General features: G+C 42.3%; 1 protein-coding gene across 3 annotated transcripts in view; it reads left to right on the top strand.

Moving 5' to 3' along the window:
- The window catches only part of spats2l (spermatogenesis associated serine rich 2 like), a 170,574-nt gene extending 144,368 nt beyond the window's left edge, over positions 1-26,206 (top strand). For all 3 annotated transcript variants that reach the window (XM_033023537.1, XM_033023538.1, XM_033023536.1), the window contains exons 9-12: positions 12,599-12,708; positions 20,741-20,843; positions 22,712-22,896; positions 25,313-26,206. In XM_033023537.1, the coding sequence (XP_032879428.1) occupies positions 12,599-12,708; positions 20,741-20,843; positions 22,712-22,896; positions 25,313-25,699 (785 nt within the window). In that variant the 3' untranslated portion in view covers positions 25,700-26,206. The remainder of the gene's footprint in view (positions 1-12,598; positions 12,709-20,740; positions 20,844-22,711; positions 22,897-25,312) is intronic.
- Positions 26,207-27,544: the final 1,338 nt, after the last annotated feature.

Consider the following 27,544-nt stretch of genomic DNA (forward strand, 5'->3'; position numbering starts at 1 on the left):
TGAGGAGGATGCTAGGAGGCTGCAAGGTGACTTGGATAGGTTGGGTGAGTGGGCAAATGCATGGCAGATGCAGTATAATGTGGATAAATGTGAGGTTATCCACTTTGGTGGCAAAAACAGGAAAGTAGACTATTATCTGATTGGTGGCCGATTAGGAAAAGGGGAGATGCAACGAGATCTGGGTGTCATGGTACACCAGTCATTGAAAGTAGGCATGCAGGTGCAGCAGGCAGTGAAGAAAGTGAATGGTATGTTAGCATTCATAGCAAAAGGATTTGAGTATAAGAGCAGGGAGGTTCTACTGCAGTTGTACAGGTGAGACCCTGGAGTATTGCGTACAGTTTTGGTCTCCCAATCTGAGGAAAGACATTCTTGCCATCGAGGGAGTACAGAGAAGGTTCACCAGACTGATTCCTGGGTTGGCAGGACATTCCTATGAAGAAAGACTGGATAGACTCGGCTTGTACTCGCTAGAATTTAGAAGATTGAGGGGGGATCTTATAGAAACTTACAAAATTCTTAAGGGGTTGGACAGGCTAGATGCAGGAAGATTATTCCCGATGTTGGGGAAGTCCTGAACAAGGGGTCACAGTTTAAAGTTAAGGGGGAAGTCTTTTAGGACCGAGATAAAATCATTTTTTACACAGAGAGTGGTGAATCTGTGGAATTCTCTGCCACAGAAGGTAGTTGAGGCTAGTTCATTAGCTATATTTAAGAGGGAGTTAGATGTGGCCCTTGTGGCTAAAGGGATCAGGGGGTATGGAGAGAAGGCAGGTACAGGATACTGAGTTGAATGATCAGCCATGATCATATTGAATGGCGGTGCAGGCTTGAAGGGCCGAATGCCCTACTCCTGCACCTATTTTCTATGTTTCTATGTTTCTATGTAAAGATGTCTGAACTGCCTGTCATTTGTAACCATCCATCACTGTTATAAATTATTGTCCTGGTTAGAACAAAGGACACTTTATAATCACCCAGAGAGCATGACATCTCATTACCTTGCTAATGAGGTGTCATGGCATGTGACACCAGCAGCCTCTTAGGAACGTTTTAAGTTGTGGTGGGGCTGTAGTTATAATGATGTGCTAAGAACTATGTGATGAGCGGTTGGGACAATTCTGATGAAATTTTAGTTATATTCTGTTTTTCATTTCCCTCTCAGTATTACAGATTTCAATCAACATCCTACTCTCCCATAATCTTTCATGAGGATTTCCCTTAAGGCGGGAGAGTGTGAGATTTACTGTGCAGATACATGTTGCCTAATAAGCAACCTCCTAAACTTTGTTTTCAAAATGCCCCGGAAGACACACATGAAAATTTGTAGAATATTGAACAGATAAAAGGAGAAAAAAATGGGACCACTAGAAATCTGCAATAGTCCAATAAACAAGATAATAAATAAAGACAATGAAATCTTCAAAATGCCATTAGACGTGACAATGGCAAGTTAAAGGATTGGGGTGGGGTGACGTTGAAAACAGTGGTTACTTCTGGCACTTTTTACATTCTCATACTGACCCAAGAACACTAAATTGGATGATTCATGGATGTGTCTGCCAATGAGGCCCAACTGTATTACTAAATTGCTGCCACATGTTTGAACTCTTTCCATCATTATTTCTGCTACAAGTTCGAGCATAGCAAGGATGAATGCATCTTAAGCATGATGTCAGTTGACAATTAGAGTTAACAGGTATTCTAGAGCACAACAGTTGCTAGAGCAATGCTCATTGTTTGTATTCGTAGGAACCTACACATCAATTTTGCAAAATTATTTTATTCTCCCTTTCCCTATTTATTAAATATTTTCACAACAATCAAGAGATCTTGGGCATTAATTTATCTTTGGAAAAACATTTTAAAATTCTTATTACTGTGGATTGCACTAATAAAACCTTATATAATTACAAATGTAATTAATAATAACATTTGTAAAATGATACTAAGATAGGTGGTGGTGTGGGTAATGAAGTAGATTTTCAAAGTCTACAGAGAGATTTAGGCCATTTGGAAGAGTGGGCTGAAAGATGGCAGATGGAGTTTAATGCTGATAAGTGTGAGGTGCTACATCTTGGCAGGACAAATCAAAATAGGACATTCATGGTAAATGGTAGGGAATTGAGGAATGCAGTTGAACAGAGGGATCTAGGAATAATTGAATTGAATTGAATTGAATCCTTCATTTGTCATTCAGACCTTTCGGTCTGAATGAAATGTCGTTGCCTGCAGCCATACATGTAATAATAAACAACACACAATAAACACAAATTAACATCCACCACAGTGAGTTCACCAAGCGCCTCCTCACTGTGATGGAGGCAAAAGTCTTAGGGTTGCTGTCTCTTCCCTCCTCTTCTCCCTCTGCGCTGAGGCGATACCCCACCGGGCGATGGTAAGTCAGTCCCGCGGTTCAAGCTCCGTGGCCCGGGGGTGGTCAAAGCTGCCGCCCTCCAGTCCAGCGGACGCAGTTGTTGCCACGGGAGCTCCGGAGAACAGGCATCAGCCTGTGACCCGCGAGCTCCCGACGATGTCATCCACTGGCCCGCGGCCGAGCCCCGGATTCAGGTCGCCGCCGCCAGAATGCCGCCTCAGCCACCGGAGCACCGTCTCCGCCCCACACCGGGCCGCCCACACGGGAGCACCTTCCAGCCCCGCACCGGGCCGTCCACACGGGAGCGCCTTCCAGCCGGGAGCCGGGCCGCCCTCACAGGAGCGTCTCAGCCCCGCGCCGTCCACCCTCACTGGAGCGCCGAGTCGTGTCGCTGCCCGAACGCCGTCGCAGCTCGAAGACGGCCAGCCTCGCGTTGGTGAGTCCTGGCTGGCTCTACCTCCAGATCCTCGAGGTCAGTCGCAGGTTGGAGGCCGCCAGCTCCGCCATTAGGCCTCAGCTCAGACGGGGGAAGAGAAGGGGGATACGACAAGAAAGTCGCATTCCCCCGAAGGGAGAGACAGAAAGCCATGTTTCCCCCCCCCCCCCCCCCCCCCCCCCCCCCACACATAACTCAACCTAATAACCAAAAGTTTAACTGAACAAGACAAAAAAAAACAACACAAAAAATTAAAAACAGGCAGACTGCAGGCGAGCCACTGTGCACAGTTCCCTGAAGGTGGAATCTCATGTAGATAGGGTGGTAAAGAAAGCTTTTGGTGTGCTGGCCTTTATGAATCAGAGCATTGAGTATAGAAGTTGGGATGTAATGTTAAAATTGTACAAGGCATTGGTGAGGCCAATTCTGGAGTATGGTGTACAATTTTGGTCGCCTAATTATAGGAAGGATGTCAACAAAATAGAGAGAGTACAGAGGAGATTTACTAGAATGTTGCCTGGGTTTCAGCAACTAAGTTACAGAGAAAGGTTGAACAAGTTAAGTCTTTATTCTTTGGAGCGCAGAAGGTTAAGGGGGGACTTGATAGAGGTCTATAAAATGATGAGAGGGATAGACAGAGTTGACGTGGATTAGCTTTTCCCACTGAGAGTAGGGAAGATTCAAACAAGAGGACATGACTTGAGAATTAAGGGACAGAAGTTTAGGGGTAACATGAGGGGGAACTTCTTTACTCAGAGAGTGGTAGCTGTGTGGAATGAGCTTCCAGTGGAGGTGGTGGAGGCAGGTTCGATTTTATCATTTAAAAATAAATTGGATAGTTATATGAACGGGAAAGGAATTGAGGGTTATGGTCTGAGCGCAGGTATATGGGACTAGGGGAGAATACGTGTTCGGTACGGACTAGAAGGGCCGAGATGGCCTGTTTCCGTGCTGTTATTGTTATATGGTTATATGGTCTTGTTCTGTATTAAATCAATAATCATTATCAGTCAGTTTAGTTTATTGTCACGTGCACCGAGGTACAGTAAAAAGCTTTTGTTGTGTGTTGACCAGTCAATAGACAATAGGTGCAGGAGTAGGCCATTCGGCCCTTCGAGCCAGCACCGCCAGTCAGCAGAAAGACAAAACATGCTTACGATCAAGTCGTTTACAGTGTACAGATACATGTTAAAGGAGTAAAGATTCAAGAATGTGGAGCAATTGTAATATGTGATTGTAGATTTGATTCTCTGGCTAGCACGCAAATAGTCGCCTGGGTTGGGCAACATCTTGGAAGCTATATATTGATCAATCAGACAAAATTCAGTGTTATCAAAATGTTCTCAGCAATCTTCAATGAATTGCATCAGTGAAGATTCTACTGTAGTAATGATAAAACCAATCACTTAATAGGCCAGGCAGCACCTGTGGAAAGAGAAATTGAGTTAAATGAAGTTTCAGTTTCGTGACCCTTAATTGTCGACCTGAAACTTTTACTGTTTCTGTCCCCACAGATGCTGCCTGGCCTGCTGAGTGTTATTTTCTGTTTTCATTCTTCTCTTCTGTTTTCTAATATCTGCTGTCCTTTTTGTTGTTTTTGTTTAAAGTTCATAGTTATATAGGGCTTTTTACTGGAGGTATCATTGATAGATGCAAGTCCCACTTAAAGAACTTTTGGAATCTTGAAACATAAGTTTCTTTTGCATAACAAAGGGAAATGTTACCCTTGCTCTAAACATCCACTTGCCATAGTAATAGTCTGGAATCTGTTGCAGCAGGACTTGCAACTGCACCTACTATCAGTTAGACTTGCACTTGAACTCTTCAGATCAGAACAACTTTTGTATGAACTGATAACAATACATTGAGCAAAAGGCAAAATATGAGAAAAGAGTGAAGAATCCATTTCTGACGTACATGGATAGGTGGCGCTACAGATTGGAGGGAGAGGAGAGGCAGGCCAAAGCCTGGCAAGTGATCAGTGAAAACAAGAGAAGGGGGTTTTGTATAGACAGGTGTTTGGACAATGGACAGAAATGAAAAGACTAAAGGTTTGAGATGAGGATGGAAGGATTGCAAATTGTGAAGCCAAAGGAAGAAATGTAAGTGGAAAGGGATGGGGAAGAGAGAAGTTGGTGCAAGTCCAGGTGGGGCACAGGGCTGTGGAAGAAGGAGGGGGTGTTTGGTAAGTTACATGAAATTGGAGAATTCAATGTTCATACCATTGGGTGATAGGCTATCCAAGCAGAATATGAGGTGCTCTTCCTCCAGTTTGCATGTAGCCTTTATTCTGGCAATGGAGGAGGCCCAGGACTGAAAGGCCAGTCTGGAAATGGGAAGGGGAGTTAAAATGATTAGCAGATGCAGTCGACCTTAGTAGACGAAGTGCAAGTGTTTGGCTAAACAGACAACAAGTCTATGATTGGTCTCACAGATGTAAAGGAGGCCATATTGGGAACACCAGATGCAATGGATGAGGTTTGAGGAACTGCAGGTGAACCCCTGTCTCACCTGGAAGCATAGCTGGTGTCCCTGCATGGATGTGAGGGAGGAGGTATAGGGACAGGTGATACATTCCTGCAGTTGCTGCATATGGGCGGTTTGGTTGAGAAGGAAAATATATGACCTCATTGAACAGGTAAATGAACAGGACATCTCTTCATCAAATAGATTCAAAGAATGGGGGGAAAAAAACATGTGGGAGAGAGAAGAAAGTTGAATTACATTTTTTTTAACTTTAAATAGGAATGTCACAAAATTTTGGGATTTAAAAAATCAAGCCTGTAATTTATTCCATCAGATAAAGCATAAAAAGAACTTTAATTTGATACCTAATTCACTTTCATATCTTCAGTAATAAAAAAGTCATGGTCATTTACATACTTGGAAATTAGCAGGTAGACAAAAGTGCTGGAGAAATTCAGCGGGTGCGGCAGCATCTATAGAGCGAAGGAAATAGGCAACGTTTCGGGCCGAAACCCTTCTTCAGACTTGGAAATTAGCATCTTGTTCCCTATTTGACTTAACACAAAAGCTGTGATCGAGGACAGTCAAAAGCCCATAACTTTCTAAAAGATTCAGAGAAAAACTGAATAAAATGTTCAGTTATTATAGATTGAAGCATTCTGAAACAAATATGAAACATCTTATTTGGATGACCTGAAATTAAAGCATATTACAAGCATGTAGCTAATTACAAAATTGACTGTTGTGACGGAAATAGTAATAAACACCCAGACTGCCTTGACAATTCAAAAATGTGATATTCTCAAGATCAGAACTTTAATATTATTGTATTTTATGCTGTATGTCCGTAACAGACAGGTAAAGAATTACAATTTCCAGCAATAGACCAAGTCTTTATGGAGAAGATCAGTTGCTAGCTGATACATTGGCATATCATAATCAGTAGCATCATCATACTCCTCAGATTGTAACCAATAAGCAACTCTGTACACCTTATTTTTCCTCAACTGTTCAATTTTGGCATTGTAAACTACAAGTTTTTGCTCTTCAAACCACGCATGACATGTCTTTCTGCCCACTACTTTCCCATTATAATATCCTGTAGATCATCTCATTTGGAGTACTCCAAATTCGGGTAATCTCTGTGAAAGCTGTCCAAATCAGTCCCTTTTGCTGGGCATTTGGATTGACAATTTTGCATTTCTTCTTCAGAGACATCTGTTTAAAATGTCAAGAAAAAAAAACATTGAACAGCATTAACAGAAACAAGTTATTATTTGCAGTTTTAGAAAAAAAGGTAGAAATAATAGTTAAATACTAAAACAAATAGTAAATACCCAACAAAAAAATCATATTAATCGAAGTTTCATCGAATCAATTCATCTAAATTCAATTACTAGATCTAAACATCTATCTATTTCTTAAGTATCCAAATAACAAATAACAAACTGATCCCATTCACACAAGAATTCACAATATAACATGATTTTTAAATCTCACTTTGTCATGAATTTATATGCCAAATGGAAGGAATATTTAATTCCCATAAAATAAAAAACATCCACTCTCAAGATAATCAGAATCATTATTTTTGCACAATACATCTGACTGCAACTGTACTGTGGATATTTAGTATGGAAAAATGATCATGTATTGATCATGGATGGACAATAACACAAAATATAGATGATTTAGATTTATGACATGATTGTGCAAACAAATAATGAATTTGATTATCTTGAGAGTGGATGTTTCTGGAATGTGATCGATTGAAATGTTGCCATTGCAATAAATGTTAAGCCCATATCGGCAGGCAAGACAAGGCCAATTCGTAGGGGGGCCTAAATAACATTTTTCACATCATAAGATTAAAATGAAGCCACACCAAAAAGCAAGATAATATGTTAAATAAATGACATATCTTTTGTTTTGTCCTGGACTTGTGATCCGTGATGTTGGGCATTGAAGGCGTTAGAAGTCGCGTTTAACTTCAATCCAGCGATGCAATCGTCCAGCAATTTTTTTTTAAATGGGAACGGAAGCCCGAAAATGTTTTCTTCATCAACTAGCAGCCCGAGGAAATCCTTCTCCGACAATCAATACAAACCTGCATCTTAACCCCCCCCCCCAAAAAAAAGTCTCCAGAATAACATGCACAGGCAGCAGGCAGATCTGGTAGGTTTTGTAACAACACTACTTTAAGCTAGTTCAGATTTTGTGGTTAATAAATGAGGCCAAAGAAAATATTAAATCCAAAATGACTAATGGTTGACCAGGGGATTGAGAATTTTGGAGGTGCCAGCCACACAGAACTAATAAGAATAGAGAAAATTGACAAGTGTATCATAAAAAAAGCGAGAGCTGCTATGAAAAAAAATGAAGAGTCGGGAAGGTAATAGTAGCATCCCTGGAGTCTCTGGAGATCCTGCTGTAAAACTAAATGAAAGTGAAACAAGGAAATGGCAGTGAATTCAAGCCAACAATTTATATCAGTCTTCACTGTGGCCGGCTCTGCAAGTAACCTTATGGATAAAGGGTAGTTTCATTTTGCTGGTAGAACTGGGAAAAATCATTTTGGCAAAAAATAAAATATTTGAAAATAAATTGGATGAATGGTATATATGTTAGTAAATCCTGACAACCTGTATCTAAGGGTTTATATGAAGTGAGTGCAGAAAAGGTGGAGCGATTGGCTGAAGTTTCTCAAAACTTATTGTGTTTTGGTGGATAAAGGTGGGATGGGAAAGTGTGAATGTGATGTCCTTGTGCAAGAAGGGAGGGGGACAACATGTTTAAAACAGCATCTGCACGTCCTTCCTACACTCTTTGCTAAGCTTTACATTTATGGGAGGGAAGATACTACTGAAGTCTAAAATCAAGGAGGAATTAGCTAGTCATTTGGAAAGGTGTAATTCAATCAAACTCAGGTAATGTGGTTTTATGAAAAGTAAATTTTCTTTGACAAATTTCCTCGCGTATGCAACAGAGATGATGGCGAGGAATCTGTAAATGTGGTGTTCTTGAATTTCCAAAAAGCATTCAATTAGATGCCACTTCAAAGGCTAGGGCTTAAGATAAGTGTTTATGGTGTCGGGACGATGTGTTAACATGAATTAAAGACTGGTTATCACATGGAAGATCCAAGGTTAAGATAGATAGGGCTTTTTCAGACTGGAAAAACATAATTTGTGGAGTGCCTCAAGGATCAATTCTTGGCTCTCCATTATTTACTATCTAAATGATTGGCTTAAAAGAGGGGCAAAGTGTAAAATATCCAAGGTCTGCTGATGACATTATATAGGTGGGAGGATCCCTCTGTCATAAGAGGGATGTTTGGATTCTACAATAAGATATTTATAGGCTGAGTAAGTAGGCAAATGTAGTTTATTGTGAGAAAGTGTGAGGTTGTGGTATGATAGGAGAAATCAAAAGGCAGACTATTATCTGAACAGAGAGAGACCACAAATGTGATCAGTACAAAGGAATCAAGGTGTTCTTGTGTGTGAAATATGTTAAGCAGGTGCAGCAAGTGATTAAGAAAGCAAATGGCATTTTGGCTTTCAATGGTCAAAGGTTTCAAAGGTCTTTTATTGTCACGTGTACCAATGAGTAGGCCCCCTTCGGTCATGACTGACCAAGGGTGATGCATCCTGGTCGGATGCAAGCCTGGGTGATGTCATATGGAGGACAGGCTGTTGCCCATGCAGCACATCCCCCCTCTCCATGTCGCTGATCAATCCAAAGGAACAGCAGGGCCGTTACAGTTTGGCACCAGCGCCGTCGCAGGAGCTGCCAGAGCGAGGTTGTAGACAACGACAAACTCCCTTAGGGGCACCGACTCCAGATTTTCTTGAGGTTTACTCCTGGAGCATTTTCCATGACTGGATATGGCCACAAGGCAGTGGAGGTTTTAAATCAGAGTTTTCCCTCTCCTAGATGGACTGCCTTCCCATGCTGACGAGCCCAATCTGCCCATCTTTTATTGTCAAGTGTACCAATTAAGGTACAGTGATGTGTGAATTACCAAACAGCCATACCAAAAAAGCAACAAGACACAAAACTACATACAAGTTAACATAAACATCCACCACAGCAGATTCCCACATTCCGCACTGTGATGGAAGGGAAAAAAGTCCAATCTTCCTCCTCTTTATTCGCCCATGGTCGGGGCAGTCGAACCATCTTCGGGGCGATCGATGCTCCCGCAGCCGGCGATCGAAGTCCCCGCGTCGGGGCAGTTGACGCTCCTGCAGCTTGCAGTTCCCAAAATCGGTCTATGACCAGAAACCGCTAGTTCCGTGTTGTTAAAGTCCACAAGCACCCACGGTTGGAGCTCCCAGATCGATCCCTGGCTCCGCGATGTTAAATTCCAGTAGGATCCCCGAGGGGGAGCTCCCAAAAGTCGGTCTCCAGGAAATGCCGCCAACTCCTCGATGTTAGGCCGCAGTGCAGATGGAGATATGAAAAAGGAAAAAATTGCATCTCCGTTGAGGTAAGAGATTAGATAAAGTTTCCCCCAAAATCACCCACACCACATAAAATAAGCTAAAGAAGACTAAAAACATTCATTTAATACATACTATTAAAACACAAAGCAGGAAAGGACAGACAGACTGTTGGCGAGGCAGCCATTGCTAAGATTTGAAGTTTAACGGCAGAAGAGCATTGTTACAATTTTAGAGTGTCGGTGGGGTTGTAACAAGATTATTACGCACAGTTTTGTTCCCTTTTGATGTAAGAGTATTCTAGCAATGGAGAGATTGATTCCTAGCATTAGACTGATTCCTGAGATGATCAGATTGTCCTAACATGAATGGCTAAAATAGTTTAAATTGGTTTCTTTGGAATTTAGAAGAATGAAGGGTAATCTTATTAAAACACAGGAAATGCTCAGGAGTTATCACAAGGTGAGAGGTTTTGACATGGGGCTGTCTCAAGTAAAGGAACATGGCTGTGTAATAATGAGGTGTAGGGATGTAATACTGATGTGCCTTTAATTTCTTCAAAGTAGATTCTTCAAAAAGATAATTCTTTGTCTCTTTATCTAGCTTGAAATTATCTAGCCCGGAGGTTTGTGGCGGCTAAAACATCAGAGATATGTAAAGTGGAGGTTGATCATTTTTTGAAAGATCAGAGAATAGAGGGTTATGGAAAAGTAGCCTGGATAAGAAATTAAGACTTGGGATGATTCAGCCATGATCATATCTAGTGTCTGGGCAGACCTAAGCATACTGACTTCTATTTTCTTGTGAAGGAGAATTTTTTTTTAAATCCAAAGATTGAATTAAAAGGAAGCAAGGAAAGCATTGTGGATGGGCAGTAAATTCTTTCAAAAATTAAAACAAATGAATTTCATAACTTCCTAGCCCACTAATAAAACAGAAGGGGTGGAGGGGTGAAATGAGGAGGACGACTTTCGTTTAAAATTTGATAGTTTAAAATCTCTCCAATAATTCAAAAGCTGATGAATTGATCTCCACATAAGTCTCGACCCAAAACGCCACCCATTCCGTCTCTCCAGAGATGCTGCCTGGCCCGCTGAGTTACTAGAGCACTTTGTGTCTATCTTTGATGTAAAGCAGCATCTGCAGTTCCTTCCGCCGCATAATCTCTATTGCCAGAGAGGTTGCTTCATTATCACGTCGCTTCAAAGGTACATGTATCATGAGATTATCTCTAAATAACTGTGTCGTGACAGCCTCTACAATGTCTCAAGGGTTTAGCCCTCAATAGTCACTTTAAATGATGACCGTGAATCAGAAGGTAATCTACACACGCCCACAAGCCCTCCACATGACATTCAATGCTGTAGAAAGATGAATATTCCAGAAACAGTCTCTTGATTAAATGTTTCTTTATTGAAGTACAAAGCAGTTAAATAATTCATCAAAGCTTCTTCTTGTACAAGTACGTTTCAATCATACTCGTGGTCATGCTCGTGCATGGTCGAAAACTATGTCTCTCACCCCATCTTCATCACACTAAACTAAACTCCTTGGGTGATGTTTCGGGTCGAGACCCTTCTTCAGACTCACGTGAGGGTGGGGGTGGCGGGAAGAAGAAAAGAAGAGGCAGGAAACAGTGGACTGAGGGAGATCTTGATTAAATGCAGTCAACAACGTACCTCGGTGACTGCCAATCACCCCCCCACCCCCCGGACACTTATTATCACTTATTATTATTTATTTAAATCATTTGCTATGTCGCTCTTCCAGGGAGATGCTAAATGCATTTCGTTGTCTCTGTACTGTACACTGACAATGACAATTAAAATTGAATCTGAATCTGAATCTGATCTGGGGAGGGGAGGAGAAAGCAGGGACTACCTGAAATTGGAGGTCAATGTTCATACTGCTGGGGCTCAAACGCATGAGGTGCTGCTCCACCAATTTACGGTGGGCCTCACTCTGACCATGGAGGAGGCCCAGGATAGAAAGGTCGGATTCGGAATGGGAGGGGGAGTTGAAGTGCTGAGCCACCGGGAGATCAGGTTGGTTATTGCGAACCGAGCGGAGGTATTGGGAGAAGGAGATTTAAAAAAAAAATAGACTATAAATGAGGTGTTCTATAGGCGAGGTTTTCCCCTCATCTATAGTAGAAGAGGGGAATCCCCGTTCCCTGAAGAATGAGGACATCTCCGATGTCTGGGTGTGGAACACCTCATCCTGGGTGCAGATGCGGCGTAGACGGAGGAATTGGGAGTAGGGGATGGAGTCCTTACAGGAAGCAGGGTGGGAAGAAGTGTAGTCCAGATAGCCACGGGAGTCAATGGGTTTATAGTGGATGTCGGTCAGTGGTCTATCACCTGCGATGGAGATAGTGAGGTCAAGAAATGGTAGAGAAGTGTCGGAAATGGTCCAGGTGTATTTGAGTGCTGGATGGAAGTTAGTGGTGAAATGGATGGAGTCAGTGAGTTGTGTGTGAGTGCAGGAGGTAGCACCAATGCAGTCATCGATGTAGCGGAGGTAAAGCTTGGGGATAGGGCCATGGTACGCCTCGAACAAAGATTGTTCGACGTACCCTACAAAGAGGCAGGCATAGCTAGGGCCCATGTGCGTGCCCATAGCTACACCTTGTATTTGGAGGAAATGGGAGGGGTCAAACGAAAAGTTGTTAAGGGAGTAAATGCTTGATGTGTCGCTGTTAAACCATCCACCAATTTTAATTTGCTGTTAATAGATATTGGTATGCTAGATCTAATAAATTCCTGCATGTTCCAGATGGCTTGTTCCAGATGGCTTGTTCCAAGGCCCACAAGCCATTCAGGATCAAAAGATGCTGATGAATTCATATTATTATTACTGTATTTTATTTCACAGTGGACATCCTGGAAGCAAGGCAGAGGAGGGCTGAGGAACTCAAGAGATTAACGGATAAGGCCATCCAGATGTCTGAATCCCAGCTTTCTGAACTCAGAGCCGAGATTAAGGTCAGTTATTACATGAAGCCCATCAAAGATAGTGGCATCAAAGCAGCACGGTGGCGCAGCGATAGTTGATGCCTTATAGCACCAGAGACCCGGGATCGATCCTGACTCCGGGTCCTTATCTGTATGGAATTTGTATATTTTTCCTGTGACCTACGTGAGTTTTCTCTGGGTGCTCCGGTTTCCTCCCACATTCCAAAGACGCCAGGTTGGTTGGTTAATTCACTTCGATAAGTTGTAAAATTGACCCTAGTGTGTGTGGTCAGTGATGGGCCTCTTTCTGCTCAGTATCTCTAAAGTCTAAAGTCTAAAGTCAAAAATAAAGGGTAACCAACATTTGCCTTACAGACCTAAAACCAAATGCATTGTTCTGATGAGGGCGAACTTAATTCTGCTCACAGATTTCTCCGGCACCACCAATTCCTCACCCTTATAAATATGGGAGAATGTGATTGAATGTGATTGATCAGAGTGCTATGGAAGCTAGAAGAGTTTGTGGGCTGAATGGCCTCCTTTTATGTTGTAAGGAAATATGAAGATATGATATTTCCAACCCCAACTTACTGCTAATGTGTCACAGGATATGCTGCTCTGGAAAAGGTGATTCAATACTGTACCTGTCTGTTGTCGCACCTCAGTCTGAATCTTCTTTAATCAATTAGAATAGCTGCCATCTGTTCACATTCATTCTTGACAATGTTGAATTTTGACAACCTTAAGAGAGGTTTAGTTTTGTTTTTAGTTCAGAGATACAGCGCGGGAATCGGCCCTCCATCCCACTGAGTCCATGCCGATCAGCGATCCCCGCGCATTTTTTTTAACACTAACCTACACATCCTAGGGATAATTTACATTTACACCAAGTCAATTAACCTACGTACCTGTACGTCTTCGGAGTGTGGGGGGAAATCAAAGATCTCGTAGAAAACCCACGTAGGGCACGGGGAGAACGTAAAACTCCGTACAGACAGCACCCGTAGTCAGGATCAAACCAAAGTCTCTGGCGCTGTAAGACCACCCTTCCACCCTAGAGGTGGAGATGAAAATTCTACTGATCAGTTTATGATGGGGTGGAGAGGAGATGGAAAAGGTAGATGAAATTATATAATTCAGTGAAATATATATATTTACCCAGTTGCAGAGCTGTGACAAGGATGGGGCAGTTTACAATGTGGCCAAGGTTAAAGAACAAATGAATTATTTCAGATTTTATGTTATTTTATAAATAAGGTGCCTAGAAATAATGTAGCAAACACTAGTGAAATCAGCCCATGGCTGTTTGCAGGCATTGGAATAAAAGATCAGGAAATATTTCCTCCATTAAATTTGTTGTTGTATCTGGTCTTTCAAATGGTACCGACTCCGACTGTGCAAAGGGCGGAGCAGTGGCGCAGCAGTAGTGTTGCTGCCTTGCAGCGCCAGTGACCCGGGTTTGATCCTGACTACCTCTCTGTATGGAGTTGTACGTTCTGCGTGGGGTTTCTCTGAGATCTTCAGGTTTCTTCCCACACTACAAAGATGTACAGGTTTGTAGGTTAATTGGCTGTGTAAATGTAAATTGTCCCAAGTGTGTAGGATAGTGTTAATGTGCAGGGATCGCTGGTCAGCGCGGGTTCGGTGGGCCGTAGGGTCTGTTTCTGCGCTGTATCTCTAAACTAACTAAACAAATTTGATGAATGCAGGGACCTGACCAGTTTACCAAATGCTGCTGCTCTTGATAAATGTAAACAGTAAAGTAATGAGGGTAAGTTTTAATTACTCATCTTCTCTTGATTGCATGAGAAATGCACGAGCAGCAGGTGAACAGGGCATGAGTGCCTTGGACATTCTTCTTGCAAGCAAGGGTGGGCATTTAAACCTGTTTCAAGGGCTCATGCACAAAGCAAACAAGAGCCTGTTTTTATTTCATATGAAAACCTGTAGACTACACTGGCTCCAGGATCTTGATGTATTAAATGGGCCGAGCATGCACTGCTCACACCTGGCCTCACTGATCCACTGACTGAGCCATCTTTAGTGATGGACAAGCAGGTTGTCGAAGGCCACTTTGGAAAAGGACAGTGTTGAATAAGATACATAGAGTAGCTTTCTTTACACCACCTGCTTCATTGAAACTGCCAATAAAACAGGCCATCTCCTTCTTACATACCTTCAAACTGCAGCAGTGGAGCACCAACTTATCAATATCACCTTGGTCACCTGAATTCTTGGAAGCTCTGAAGCTAAAGTCGTGGCCCAGAAATTCATCCACTTTGTATCCATTATGGAAAGGTTGAAAATTCCATACTGATGCTGCAATATGACTTTGATACTTTTTAAACCATGGTTTGAACATGGCATGTATCTTTGAAGCATTCATGCATGTGTTGTTTAATGGCTGTCAGAGTTCTGGCCCCATCACATTTCTTGTGAATATTTTTGCTGGTGCACAGTCAGAGAAAGAAAACATTTTTTTTGAGGGAACATATATGCTGCCAAATGAGAATACTTGGAAACGTAAAAAGATGAGTATATAGAACTATCTGATTCTACATTTCCAAGTGTGATTTGACCCTCTTTATTTATGGAATGCTTCCTTCATTATTCTTCTATTCTTCTTTCTTCATTATGTTTTATTCATTCTGCTTTTCTGCATGTTAAATGATAATATCAGTGAGAAAGTTCTCACCAAGAACTTGGTGATTAACCAAGAAATTAATCATCAAGATTAAATTAAATCTTGGTGATTTACCAAGACATCAATCATCAATAACGTTCTTGCTATTGAGGGAGTGCAGCGTAGGTTCACAAGGTTAATTCCCGGAATGGCGGGACTGTCATATATTGATAGAATGGAGCGGCTGGGCTGGTACACTCTGGAATTTAGGATGAGAGGAGATCTTATTGAAATATATAAGTTTAGTAAGGGTTTGGACATTCTAGAGGCAGGAAACATGTTCCCGATGTTGGGGGAGTCCAGAACCAGGGGCCACAGTTTAAGAATAAGAGGTAAGCCATTTCACACAGAGAGTTGTGAATCTGTGGAATTCGCTGCCTCAGAGGGTGGTGGAGGCTGGTTCTCTGGACATTTTTGAGAGAAAGCTAAACAGAGCTCTTAAAGATAGCGGAGTCAAGGAATATGGGGAGATGGCAGGAATGGGGTACTGATTGAGGATGATCAGCCATGATCACATTGAATGGCGGTGCTGGCTCGAGGGGCTGAATGACCTACTCCTGCACCTGTTGTCTATTGTCTATAAGGCTTATGGTGCAATCTTTGAACAATTGGTTGATTAGCATAAAGGAGCTATGAACTAGCAAGGAGATTGTACAGTCCTGTCTAATAAGAGCGTCCAGGGCAATATAATGTCACGCAGTAATATCTATCTATACATAACTAAAACTCTGATCTTGTGCTCTTCTGGTTTGCGTGGGTTTTCTATTTGCGCAAAAATGGTACAGGATTGCACTATGATTTTTCACCACCTTACTCACCATTCTCCTGTGCTCAACTGCTATAGACATTGTGGGCGAATGGATTCTTGGGCTGGCAGCCAACTGTTGCAACGATTTTAAAAGCCAAGCCATGGCAAACAATTGGGCAGCAGCCACCCGACAACCAAAATTCATTTTGTGAACACAAACTTGTTAAAAAGGCGAGGCAAACAATTGGGCAGCAGCCACCTTACAGCCATCGAGGGGACTCACCGTGGAGTAGGCGTGCGTTCAGTGTTATTCGCAGCTCAGAGAGCCGTGATCCTCTCGCTTCCTGGGTCTGGCAGAGACTGAGTGAGGGACTACACTTCCGGGTTTTATAGTCCCTCCCCCCTGAAGCCAGCGGGGGCAGCAGAGAGAATGGGGAATTTTTAAAAAACATTAATATCTCTCTGATTTTTCATCGATGGGAAAAATCCTCCGATCCCAGAAGGCGGAGGGGGGCTCTCAGCGAGGAGGCCAAAAATGACACGCATATATATGTGTGTGCATGTGTGTATTTGTGAGTAAGTATATATACACACACTGAACTCTTTTTTCTCACTTGTTTATTATATTGTTTACAATGCACTATGTTTACATATTCTGTTGTGCTGCTGAAAGTAAGAATGCCATTGTTCTATTTTTTTTTTTTTATTTTATTTTATTTAACCTTTATTTAACCAGGATAAGTCTCATTGAGATTAAACATCTCTTTTACAAGAGAGTCCTGGCCAAGACAGGCAGCAGCACAGTTCCACAGTTACAGACAATAATTTAAAAAAAACAACAGAGAACATATAAATAGAGTCACAGTCAGAACATCATCAAACAAAGCATGTACAGACAGAAGAGCCCGCTTCAACATCATTAAGAAGGGATTTAAATCTGTTTATAGAAACCAGCTCCTTAAGTTTCAGTTCATTCTGCAGCTGGTTCCATGCGAAGGGAGCAGCATAACTAAATGCCCTTTTCCCCAGTTCAGTACGGACTTTAGGTACAGTTAGTAAGAACAAGTCCTCAGAGCGGAGCTGATAAGTTCCTGTGCTTTTTCGAATTACATACTTCTGCAGGTATAACCATATAACCATATAACAATTACAGCACGGAAACAGGCCATCTCGACCCTTCTAGTCCGTGCCGAACACATAATCTCCCCTAGTCCCATATACCTGCGCTCAGACCATAACCCTCCATTCCTTTCCCATCCATATAACTATCCAATTTATTTTTAAATGATAAAAACGAACCTGCCTCCACCACCTTCACTGGAAGCTCATTCCACACAGCTACCACTCTCTGAGTAAAGAAGTTCCCCCTCATGTTACCCCTAAACTTCAGTCCCTTAATTCTCAAGTCATGTCCCCTTGTTTGAATCTTCCCTACTCTCAGTGGGAAAAGCTTTTCCACGTCAACTCTGTCTATCCCTCTCATCATTTTAAAAACCTCTATCAAGTCCCCCCTTAACCTTCTGCGCTCCAAAGAATAAAGCCCTAACTTGTTCAACCTTTCTCTGTAACTTAGTTGCTGAAACCCAGGCAACATTCTAGTAAATCTCCTCTGTACTCTCTCTATTTTGTTGACATCCTTCCTATAATTAGGCGACCAAAATTGTACCCCATACTCCAGAATTGGCCTCACCAATGCCTTGTACAATTTTAACATTACATCCCAACTTCTATACTCAATGCTCTGATTTATAAAGGCCAGCACACCAAAAGCTTTCTTTACCACCCTATCTACATGAGATTCCACTTTCAGGGAACTGTGCACAGTTATTCCCAGATCCCTCTGTTCACCGACATTCTTCAATTCCCTACCATTTACCATGTACGTCCTATTTTGATTTGTCCTGCCAAGATGTAGCACCTCACACTTATCAGCATTAAAATCCATCTGCCATCTTTCAGCCCACTCTTCCAACTGGCATAAATCTCTCTGTAGACTTTGAAACTCTACTTCATACCGAAGGTATGAAGGAAGAACACCGAGGATAGTCTTATAAATAAGGATATGCCAATGATGGAGTCTGCGGGTGGACAGGGCAAACCATCCAACTTGAGCATACAAAGTGCAGTGGTGCGTGAGGGTTTTAAAATTAGTAACAAATCTCAGTGCTCCGTGGTAGACCGTGTCCAAAGACTGTAGGCATTTTGAAGATGCATTCATATATATCTGAGACATCTATCCTTATTATAACTATAAAACTCTGATCTTGGATGTGTGTGTGTGTATTTATGTATTTATTTGTTTGTGTGTTGTCACATCTTGTCGGAAAAAACAATGCATTAACGGTAAAATGTTTACCTATTGGGGTAGAGATTTACCCCCTGGAGTCCAAAATAGCCTTATCTGAAAATGTTGTGCTTTACTTCTTGAGTTATTTATGAAAATGTTCACAAATCCAATAAAACTTAGAAAATAAACTGGCTCTTTCGCTGATGACATCACAATGGATAGAAACATAGAAACATAGAAAATAGGTGCAGGAGTAGGCCATTCGGCCCTTCGAGCCTGCACCGCCATTCAATATGATCATGGCTGATCATCCAACTCAGTATCTTGTACCTGCCTTCTCTCCATACCTCCTGATCCCTTTAGCCACAAGGGCCACATCTAACTCCCTCTTAAATATAGCCAATGAACTGGCCTCAACTACCTTCTGTGGCAGAGAATTCCAGAGATTCACCACTCTCTGTGTGAAAAATGTTTTTCTCATCTCGGTCCTAAAAGGTTTCCCCCTTATCCTTAAACTGTGACCCCTTGTTCTGGACTTCCCCAACATCGGGAACAATCTTCCTGCATCTAGCCTGTCCAACCCCTTAAGAATTTTGTAAGTTTCTATAAGATCCCCCCTCAATCTTCTAAATTCTAGCGAGTACAAACCGAGTCTATCCAGTCTTTTTTCATATGAAAGTCCTGACATCCCAGGAATCAGTCTGGTGAACCTTCTCTGTACTCCCTCTATGGCAAGAATGTCTTTCCTCAGATTAGGAGACCATAACTGTACGCAATACTCCAGGTGTGGTCTCACCAAGACCCTGTACAACTGCAGTAGAACCTCCCTGCTCCTATACTCAAATCCTTTTGCTATGAATGCTAACATACCATTCGCCTTCTTCACTGCCTGCTGCACCTGCATGCCTACTTTTAATGACTGGTGTACCATGACACCCAGGTCTCGTTGCATCTCCCCCTTTCCTAATCGGCCACCATTCAGATAATAATCTACTTTCCTGTTTTTGCCACCAAAGTGGATAACCTCACATTTATCCACATTATACTGCATCTGCCATGCATTTGCCCACTCACCCAGCCTATCCAAGTCACCTTGCAGCCTCCTAGCATCCTCCTCACAGCTAACACTGCCCCCCAGCTTCGTGTCATCTGCAAACTTGGAGATGTTGCATTCAATTCCCTCGTCCAAATCATTAATATATATCGTAAATAGCTGGGGTCCCAGAACTGAGCCTTGCGGTACCCAACTAGTCACTGCCTGCCATTGTGAAAAGGATCCGTTTACTCCTACTCTTTGCTTCCTGTCTGCCAGCCATCTCTATCCACATCAATACTGAACCCCCAATACCGTGCGCTTTGATCTGCCTATCTGCCGTCGGCTCGCACTGCAAGTGACGTCACCCCGTTATGTCTTCTGTACTTCTTGGCTTCTTAACTTTCACTTCTTTAAATTTGTCACTTAGCGTTTTGAAACTGCTGCTCAGGTCATGCAGCGCGCTCCGCTGGGCTCCTTGAAGTTCTAGAACATGGCGGCAGCGGTAGATATCGCCGCGCGGGCGAGGCTGAGTGTGCAGGGCAGCGCGGTGGGAAGGTGGCTGTTGTGGCCATTACTCCCTCTGGGAGAGGCCGTCTACGGAGGCCTGCAATTCTTCCGTCGATCGCAGGGACTCGGGGAATCTTGACGCCTTTTCCTCGAAATGGGGGGGAAACCTCCTCACCGTCTCAAGTGAATTGCAACAAGTGAAATTGAATTTTTTAAAAGTTTAAAAAGAGGGAGGGAGGATAAGGGAAAATGAGCCGCCCCTGCACAGTTGAGGGCTATGGGTGGGTGGTAGAATATTGCGTTGGGGGAACATATTGCATTGGGGAACCAGGCCTCCTGTGTGACAGGGACCCAATGGGTCCCACTTGGTCTAGTATGACAATAAAACACTCTTGACACTTGACTCTTTTGACACTTGAAATAGTTTACAGCTCCTTAAGGTCACTTTAATTCAAGACATTACTGGCAAGGTCAGAATGTATTGCCGATCACAAGTTGTGCGGGCTTCTATACAATTGAGAAGCTTGTGAGGCTGCTTCTGAATGCCATAATGAATCAAGAATTTTGGTATGTAAGTGATCGAAAAAGGCCGGGTTGGATTGGAATAACACCACATTCTGGAGCAGTAACATAATGCTCAGGTGCAGAAATACATGTTGTGGGGCAGAAGTTAGGGCGGTGGATGGGAGTAATCAGTGCTGTGGCACTTATTGAATGGACACAATGTAGATATTTTAAATGTGAAACATGCGTGCTGCCAATGTTATGTGTTTCATTCTCGTTTTGAACTTTTTCTCGCAGCAATTTGTAAGTGAACGCAAATATGATGAGGATCTGGGCAAGTCAGCTCGCTTCACTGGAAACATCAGTAGCCTGGAGTCCCAAATCCAGCTGCTTGGAGAAAGTGAGCATTATCATAGCCAGAAAATGAGAACAGATAGACACAAAATGCTGGAGTAACTCAGTGGGACAGGCAGCAGCTCTGAATAGAAGGAATGGGTGATGTTTCGGGTCGAGACCCTTCTTCAGACTGGTCTCCCCCAGAAATGACACCCATTCCTTCTATCCAGAGATGCTGCCTGTCGCGCTGAGTTACTCCAGCATTTTGTGTCTATCTTCGGTGTAAACCAGCATTTGCAGTTCCTTCCTACACAACTTAGAACAGATGATGACTTGAATGTTGTATAGACTTAGACTCATGGCTGGTGGCATGGACAGACTTATTTCTGTAAAATGTTCTATGCACTGTTGTGGAATCACAGAGAAATGGTGGATGAAGTTCACAGAAGATAAGGTCAAGTGTTGGTTAGGCAGCAAAAATAAACCCTAAATAAAAGAAAGATTGGTATTGCCCTCTCTTTTTATAGCCCCCCCTCTGCCAACCCTCTCCCTTGCCCTAGATTTGGGATCATTGGCAGATTTTTCCCTGTATTCCCAAACTGGAAGATGATAGCAATCCCTTCAAATGCCTCCATTCCGTTCCCACTTCCCTTAGCAACCTCCAACAAAAGCCATCCTTTGTGATACTTCATTAAATGGTGGATGAAGTTCACAGAAGATAAGGTCAAGTGTTGGTTAGGCAGCAAAAATAAACCCTAAAATAAAAGAAAGATTGGTATTGCCCTCTCTTTTTATAGCCCCCCCTCTGCCAACCCTCTCCCTTGCCCTAGATTTGGGATCATTGGCAGATTTTTCCCTGTATTCCCAAACTGGAAGATGATAGCAATCCCTTCAAATGCCTCCATTCCGTTCCCACTTCCCTTAGCAACCTCCAACAAAAGCCATCCTTTGTGATACTTCATTAAATGGTGGATGAAGTTCACAGAAGATAAGGTCAAGTGTTGGTTAGGCAGCAAAAATAAACCCTAAAATAAAAGAAAGATTGGTATTGCCCTCTCTTTTTATGCAGAGGGCAATACAGGCAGTGAAGCAGGCAGTGAAGAAAGCGAATGGTATGTTAGCTTTCATAGCAAAAGGATTTGAGTATAGGAGCAGGGAGGTTCTACTGCAGTTGTACAGGGTCTTGGTGAGACCACACCTGGAGTATTGCGTACAGTTTTGGTCTCCAAATCTGAGGAAGGACATTATTGCCATAGAGGGAGTGCAGAGAAGGTTCACCAGACTGATTCCTGGGATGTCAGGACTGTCTTATGAAGAAAGACTGGATAGACTTGGTTTATACTCTCTAGAATTTAGGAGATTGAGAGGGGATCTTATAGAAACTTACAAAATTCTTAAGGGGTTGGACAGGCTAGATGCAGGAAGATTGCTCCCGATGTTGGGGAAGTCCAGGACAAGGGGTCACAGCTTAAGGATAAGGGGGAAATCCTTTAAAACCGAGATGAGAAGAACTTTTTTCACACAGAGAGTGGTGAATCTCTGGAACTCCCTGCCACAGAGGGTAGTTGAGGCCAGTTCATTGGCTATATTTAAGAGGGAGTTAGATGTGGTCCTTGTGGCTAAGGGGATCAGAGGGTATGGAGAGAAGGCAGGTACGGGATACTGAGTTGGATGATCAGCCATGATCATATTGAATGGCGGTGCAGGCTCGAAGGGCCGAATGGCCTTCTCCTGCACCTAGTTTCTATGTTTCTATGTTTCTAAACTGTGTGTAAATGTGCAGTAGAATGAGTTTATGGGGGGGGGGGGGGATATTATTGTAAATTAATTAAACCAGGGGTTTATTTTCAGCATTATCTTTGAGATTTAAATCTCTATCTCAAAACTGAAGCGTTACTGGATATTGTGTTTAAAATATATTTTTCTTTGCAGTTTCACATCCGAAGAATAACTACTCCACAAGGTCCTCGTTGACTCCCTCGCATCTGAATCCTCAAAGTGATTCCAGTAATGTTCATCCACTGTCAAGCTCTGTTAGTGCATTGTCATCCACTAGTCATAAAGTAATGGGCTCCAAGGACAGTTCGAACATTCAGAAGGTGCCTGTACTCAGACAGGTAAGAAGAGCACATTGTCGTTGTATCTCATCAATGCAAGAATATCATTAGTGGTGCCTAGAAAGGACAACTCGTACGAGAGCCCACTCAGTACAGCTATCAGTCTGGTAAACTTTCTCTGAAAGCCTCAAATCCACATATTCTTCTTAAATAATAAGATAAATACTGTACACAGAACTCCAAATCTGTTCCAACCAATACCTTAATACCTGTGTACAATATTTATCTTATTATTTAAGAAGAATATAAGTGGATTTGAGGCTTTCAGAGAAAGTCTACCAGACAGGTAGTTCTGTTTGTGTTCCAAATTACTTATTTATCTCCACATTTTCTTGATGTGGAGCATACACAAGAACACCAAGATCCATCTGCATTTCAGAGTTCTGCAACCTTGCATTATTTAAATAATATGCTTTTTCAATTATCGCAGTCACCATGGAAAATTCATATTCACCTCCATTATACTCAATTTTCCAGATCTTTGTGCACCCAGATAACTTACAGTCATATTATTTGCAGCTTCCATATGTCCTCTTTACAACCTATGTTCCTACCTGTCTTCAAGTCATCAGTACATTTGGTAACTTCATCCAAGTCTATAATGTAAATTGCAAACAATTGTGGCCTCAGCACTAATCATCATTCATTACATATTACCAACGAAATGTAGATCTATAAATGGCTGCTCCCTGTTAGGCAACCAATCTTTTATTCACACCAATATGCTACTTCCTACACTATGAGCTTATATTTTCCATAATAATTTTTGATATGGCACCTTCTGAAAATCTAAGTAAAGTACAACCTTCAATTCTCCTTTCACCACAGCTCTTCACTTACAATGTTAGACCCATAAAGAACGGAAACAGGCCCTTCGGCCCAACTCGTCCATGCCAACCAAGATGGCCCATCAAAGTTACTCATATTTCCCCTTGTTGGATTTCTATCCATGTACCTGACCAAGTATATTTTAAATCTTACAGTGCTCCTCAATTAGCTCCTTTGGTAGCACATTCCATGTACCCACCCCCGCCTTGTCCCCATCAACCTTTTCGGTTATTTCTTCAAAAAATTACTTCAAATCTAAAAGACCTGAACTCCTATGTAGAAAACTATGCTGACTATCCCTAATCAGTCCCCTGACCATCTAAACATATATATATCTTATCCTTCAGAATCCTTTCCAATAATTTACCTTCACAGTTGCTCGGCTCACTAGCCTACATTTACTAATCTTTTAAAATAATGGCACAACATTAGCCACCCTCTAGTTATCGCCAGCTCACCTGTGCATAATGATGATTCATATCTCAGCCAGGTTTCCTGCAAGATCTTTTAAATCTTCCTCAATATCCACAGATATAACTGATCAGGTTCAGGAAATGTATATACCTTCATACGCCTTAGGATGTCTTGCACATCCTCCACCATAATATGCGTAGATTGTCCTCATTAACAGCCCCAAAATACTCTAATAAATTGGTCAAACAAGACCTCCCTTTCACAAAACCATATAGATTATCTTGAAGTATCCTGCTGTAATATACTTAAATACAGCTTTGGCCATTTTCCTCATGACATATGTTAACCTGTTGACATGTATTATTTTGTTTTCTGTGTAACTATTGCATAAAATAGTTACAATTAAACAAACCCTCCCTAAATCTGGAGAATTTGGGAAAATTAACACCAAAAACATGAACGATCCCATCCAACTACAAGGGCTTGTCGACCTGCCACCCCAGCAATTTGTGGAGGAGGGAACTGCAGATGCTGGTTTACACCGAAGATAAATGCAAAGTGCCACAGTAACTCAGTGGGACGGGCAGCATCTCAGGAGAGAAGGAATGTCCCGCTGAGTTATTCCAGCATTTTGTGTCTAACTCCAACAATTTGCTCAGTTTTGCTTTCTTGATAAATCTGATATAATCATTGCAGCCTACGTGACTGAATTTGACATAAATAGTAATACATTTCTTTAGAATGTTTGAAAGGAATTAAATCAGCAGTGTGGGTCAAGGCTGTCTGTTAATGTTCCATAAAGATTAAAATCTTCACTTGTCAGTGTGAAAGAACAATAGAACAAGTTGTCCAACAACTTTAGGCTGTGCACGCCATACGTAAGAAGAAGTATATGTGAGATTTCCTCAATGTGGAAGTGAGATGTGGCTGACCATGTGCTCGAGGATACTGACACAATAGTTTCCAATATGAATGCCCACTTTATATCTAAGCAAAGGCAAGGCTTAATAGTTTCACGTTCATATGAGAATACGCACCTGAAAAATGTTGCACTTTATACCTTATGATGAGCCATAAGTACCAATTGTTGCCGTTTTGCCAAGTAAATTAGAAGCCTGTTGGTATTTATAATTGTTCAATGATTTCTAAACCTGCTTTGCATTTTTTCCTTCAGAATAATCAACGCAATGGCCCATCGAGTCAAAGACGAGGTTTCTATCCTCGGCCACATGGTCAAAGGCTCAGCGAAGGCGGTTTTCCTGGAAGATCTGAGGATGGTAGGAATAGGAGCAGAAAGGGGCCTCTGCAGGAGGGTTATAAAAACCAACATCAAAACAGCAAGCCTGGACATCAGGGACCAACTCGCGATACAAGCAAGCTGCTAGCAACAGATTCCAATGCTACTGTTCCACCAACTAAAATCAACATGCAATCACGTACCACTGTGTCTGCAGTCCTAAGCAGCAGAGTTTCTCACTATAGGTCATGCCCTATAAAACAAGAGACATCTGGTGAAACCAAAGTTTTGTCAATGCCTAATAGAATGACTGTGGTAGCCTAACTTAACTGAATTCCATTATTTCTAGCCTCAGTTTGTTTGTAACCTAAATTCATCTTATTCTTGTCACGCTCAATTGAAAAAAAAAAAGATTGTTTTTAATTTTATATATTCTTATCTCAGATAAAGAAACTTGTGAAAATGAGCACTTTTGGCTGAAATTGTTCATATTTTGCATTTATAAAACAAACTGTTTTAAAACTGTCTGAAATTGCAGTATTAAATCAATGAAGGTAAACAGCAATGATTTTGGTGATAAGAGTAATGATCGTACTAAAAGGTTTCATTTGGGATGAATTATGTAGGGGGGGCTATTGGTGTTGGGGGTGGAGGGAAGGTGTGTGTCGGAAGAGATAAATGGAACTGTATAATCAATAAATAAAAGTATAAAACTTCAAAGATATAATGTCCAGGCTGTACCTGAAGAAGATGTGATGCCATGTTACCTGTTCGAAAATTGTGCTGATTGTGAAGCAACAAATAAAGTTTTCAAGCATCTACTTTGATGAATATTGTCCATTTAATAACATAATCACATCACCAGATTCATTTTAATAATATCTAACAGGCCATTTTGGAATCAACACTACATACTGAATGTGTAGGAAGGAACTGCAGACGCCGGTTTAAACCGAAGATAATAATAATAATAATACATTTTATTTATGGGCGCCTTTCAAGAGTCTCAAGGACACCTTACAAAAATTGAGCATGTATAGGAAAAACATGTAAGGGGAATGAAATAAATAGTAGAGACATGACTAGTACACAAAGTAAAGACAGAATTCAATACAAAACACAGCATGAGGCAATTAATGCACAGATGAAAAGGGACGGGGACGTGGGGCTAAGGATAGGCAGAGGTGAAGAGATGGGTCTTGAGGCGGGACTGGAAGATGGGGAGGGACACGGAATTGCGGATCAGTTGGGGGAGGGAGTTCCAGAGCCTGGGAGCTGCCCTGGAGAAGGCTCTGTCCCCAAAACTGCGGAGGTTGGACTTGTGGATGGAGAGGAGACCGGCTGATGTGGATCTGAGGGACCGTGAGGGTTGGTAGGGGGAGAGGAGGTCAATGAGATATGTGGGGGCCAGATGGTGGAGGGCTTTGTAGGTGAGGACCAGGATTTTGTAGGTGATCCGGTGGGAGATGGGAAGCCAGTGAAGTTTTTTGAGGACTGGAGTGATGTGATGCCAGGATTTGGTGTGGGTGATGAGTCGGGCGGCTGCGTTCTGGACCAGTTGGAGTCGGTTGATCTAGGTGGAGCTGATGCCAAGGAGAAGTGAGTTGCAATAGTCCAGTCGGGAGGAGATGAAGGCATGGATGAGTCTTTCAGCAGCAGGCGGAGTGAGAGAGGGTCTGAGTTTGGCGATGTTGCGGAGATGAAAGAAGGAGGTTTTAATGACATGGCGGATGTGAGGCTCAAGGGAGAGGGTGGAATCAAAGATCACGCCAAGGTTGCGGGCCTGGGGAGATGGGGAGACAGTGGTGCCGTCGATGGTGAGAGTGGGGTTATTGATTTTGCTGAGTGTGGCTTTGGAGCCTATGAGGAGGAATTCTGTCTTATCGCTGTTGAGTTTGAGGAAATTATGTTGCATCCAGGTTTTTATAGCTGACAAACAGGAGTTGATATGGGAGAGGGGGGGGTTGTGGGGGGATTTGGTGCCAAGGTAAATCTGGGTGTCATCAGCGTAACAGTGGAAGTCCAGATTGAAGTGGCGGAGTATCTGACCAAGGGGGAGGATGTAGATGATGAAGAGGAGGGGGCCGAGTACGGAGCCTTGGGGAACGCCTTGAGTGACTGCGGCTGTAGCAGAGGTGTGGTTGTGGAGAGAGATGAAGTGGGATCTGT

Source organism: Amblyraja radiata, chromosome 7, assembly GCF_010909765.2.
Source record: "Amblyraja radiata isolate CabotCenter1 chromosome 7, sAmbRad1.1.pri, whole genome shotgun sequence".
Taxonomy (NCBI): Eukaryota; Metazoa; Chordata; class Chondrichthyes; order Rajiformes; family Rajidae; genus Amblyraja; species Amblyraja radiata.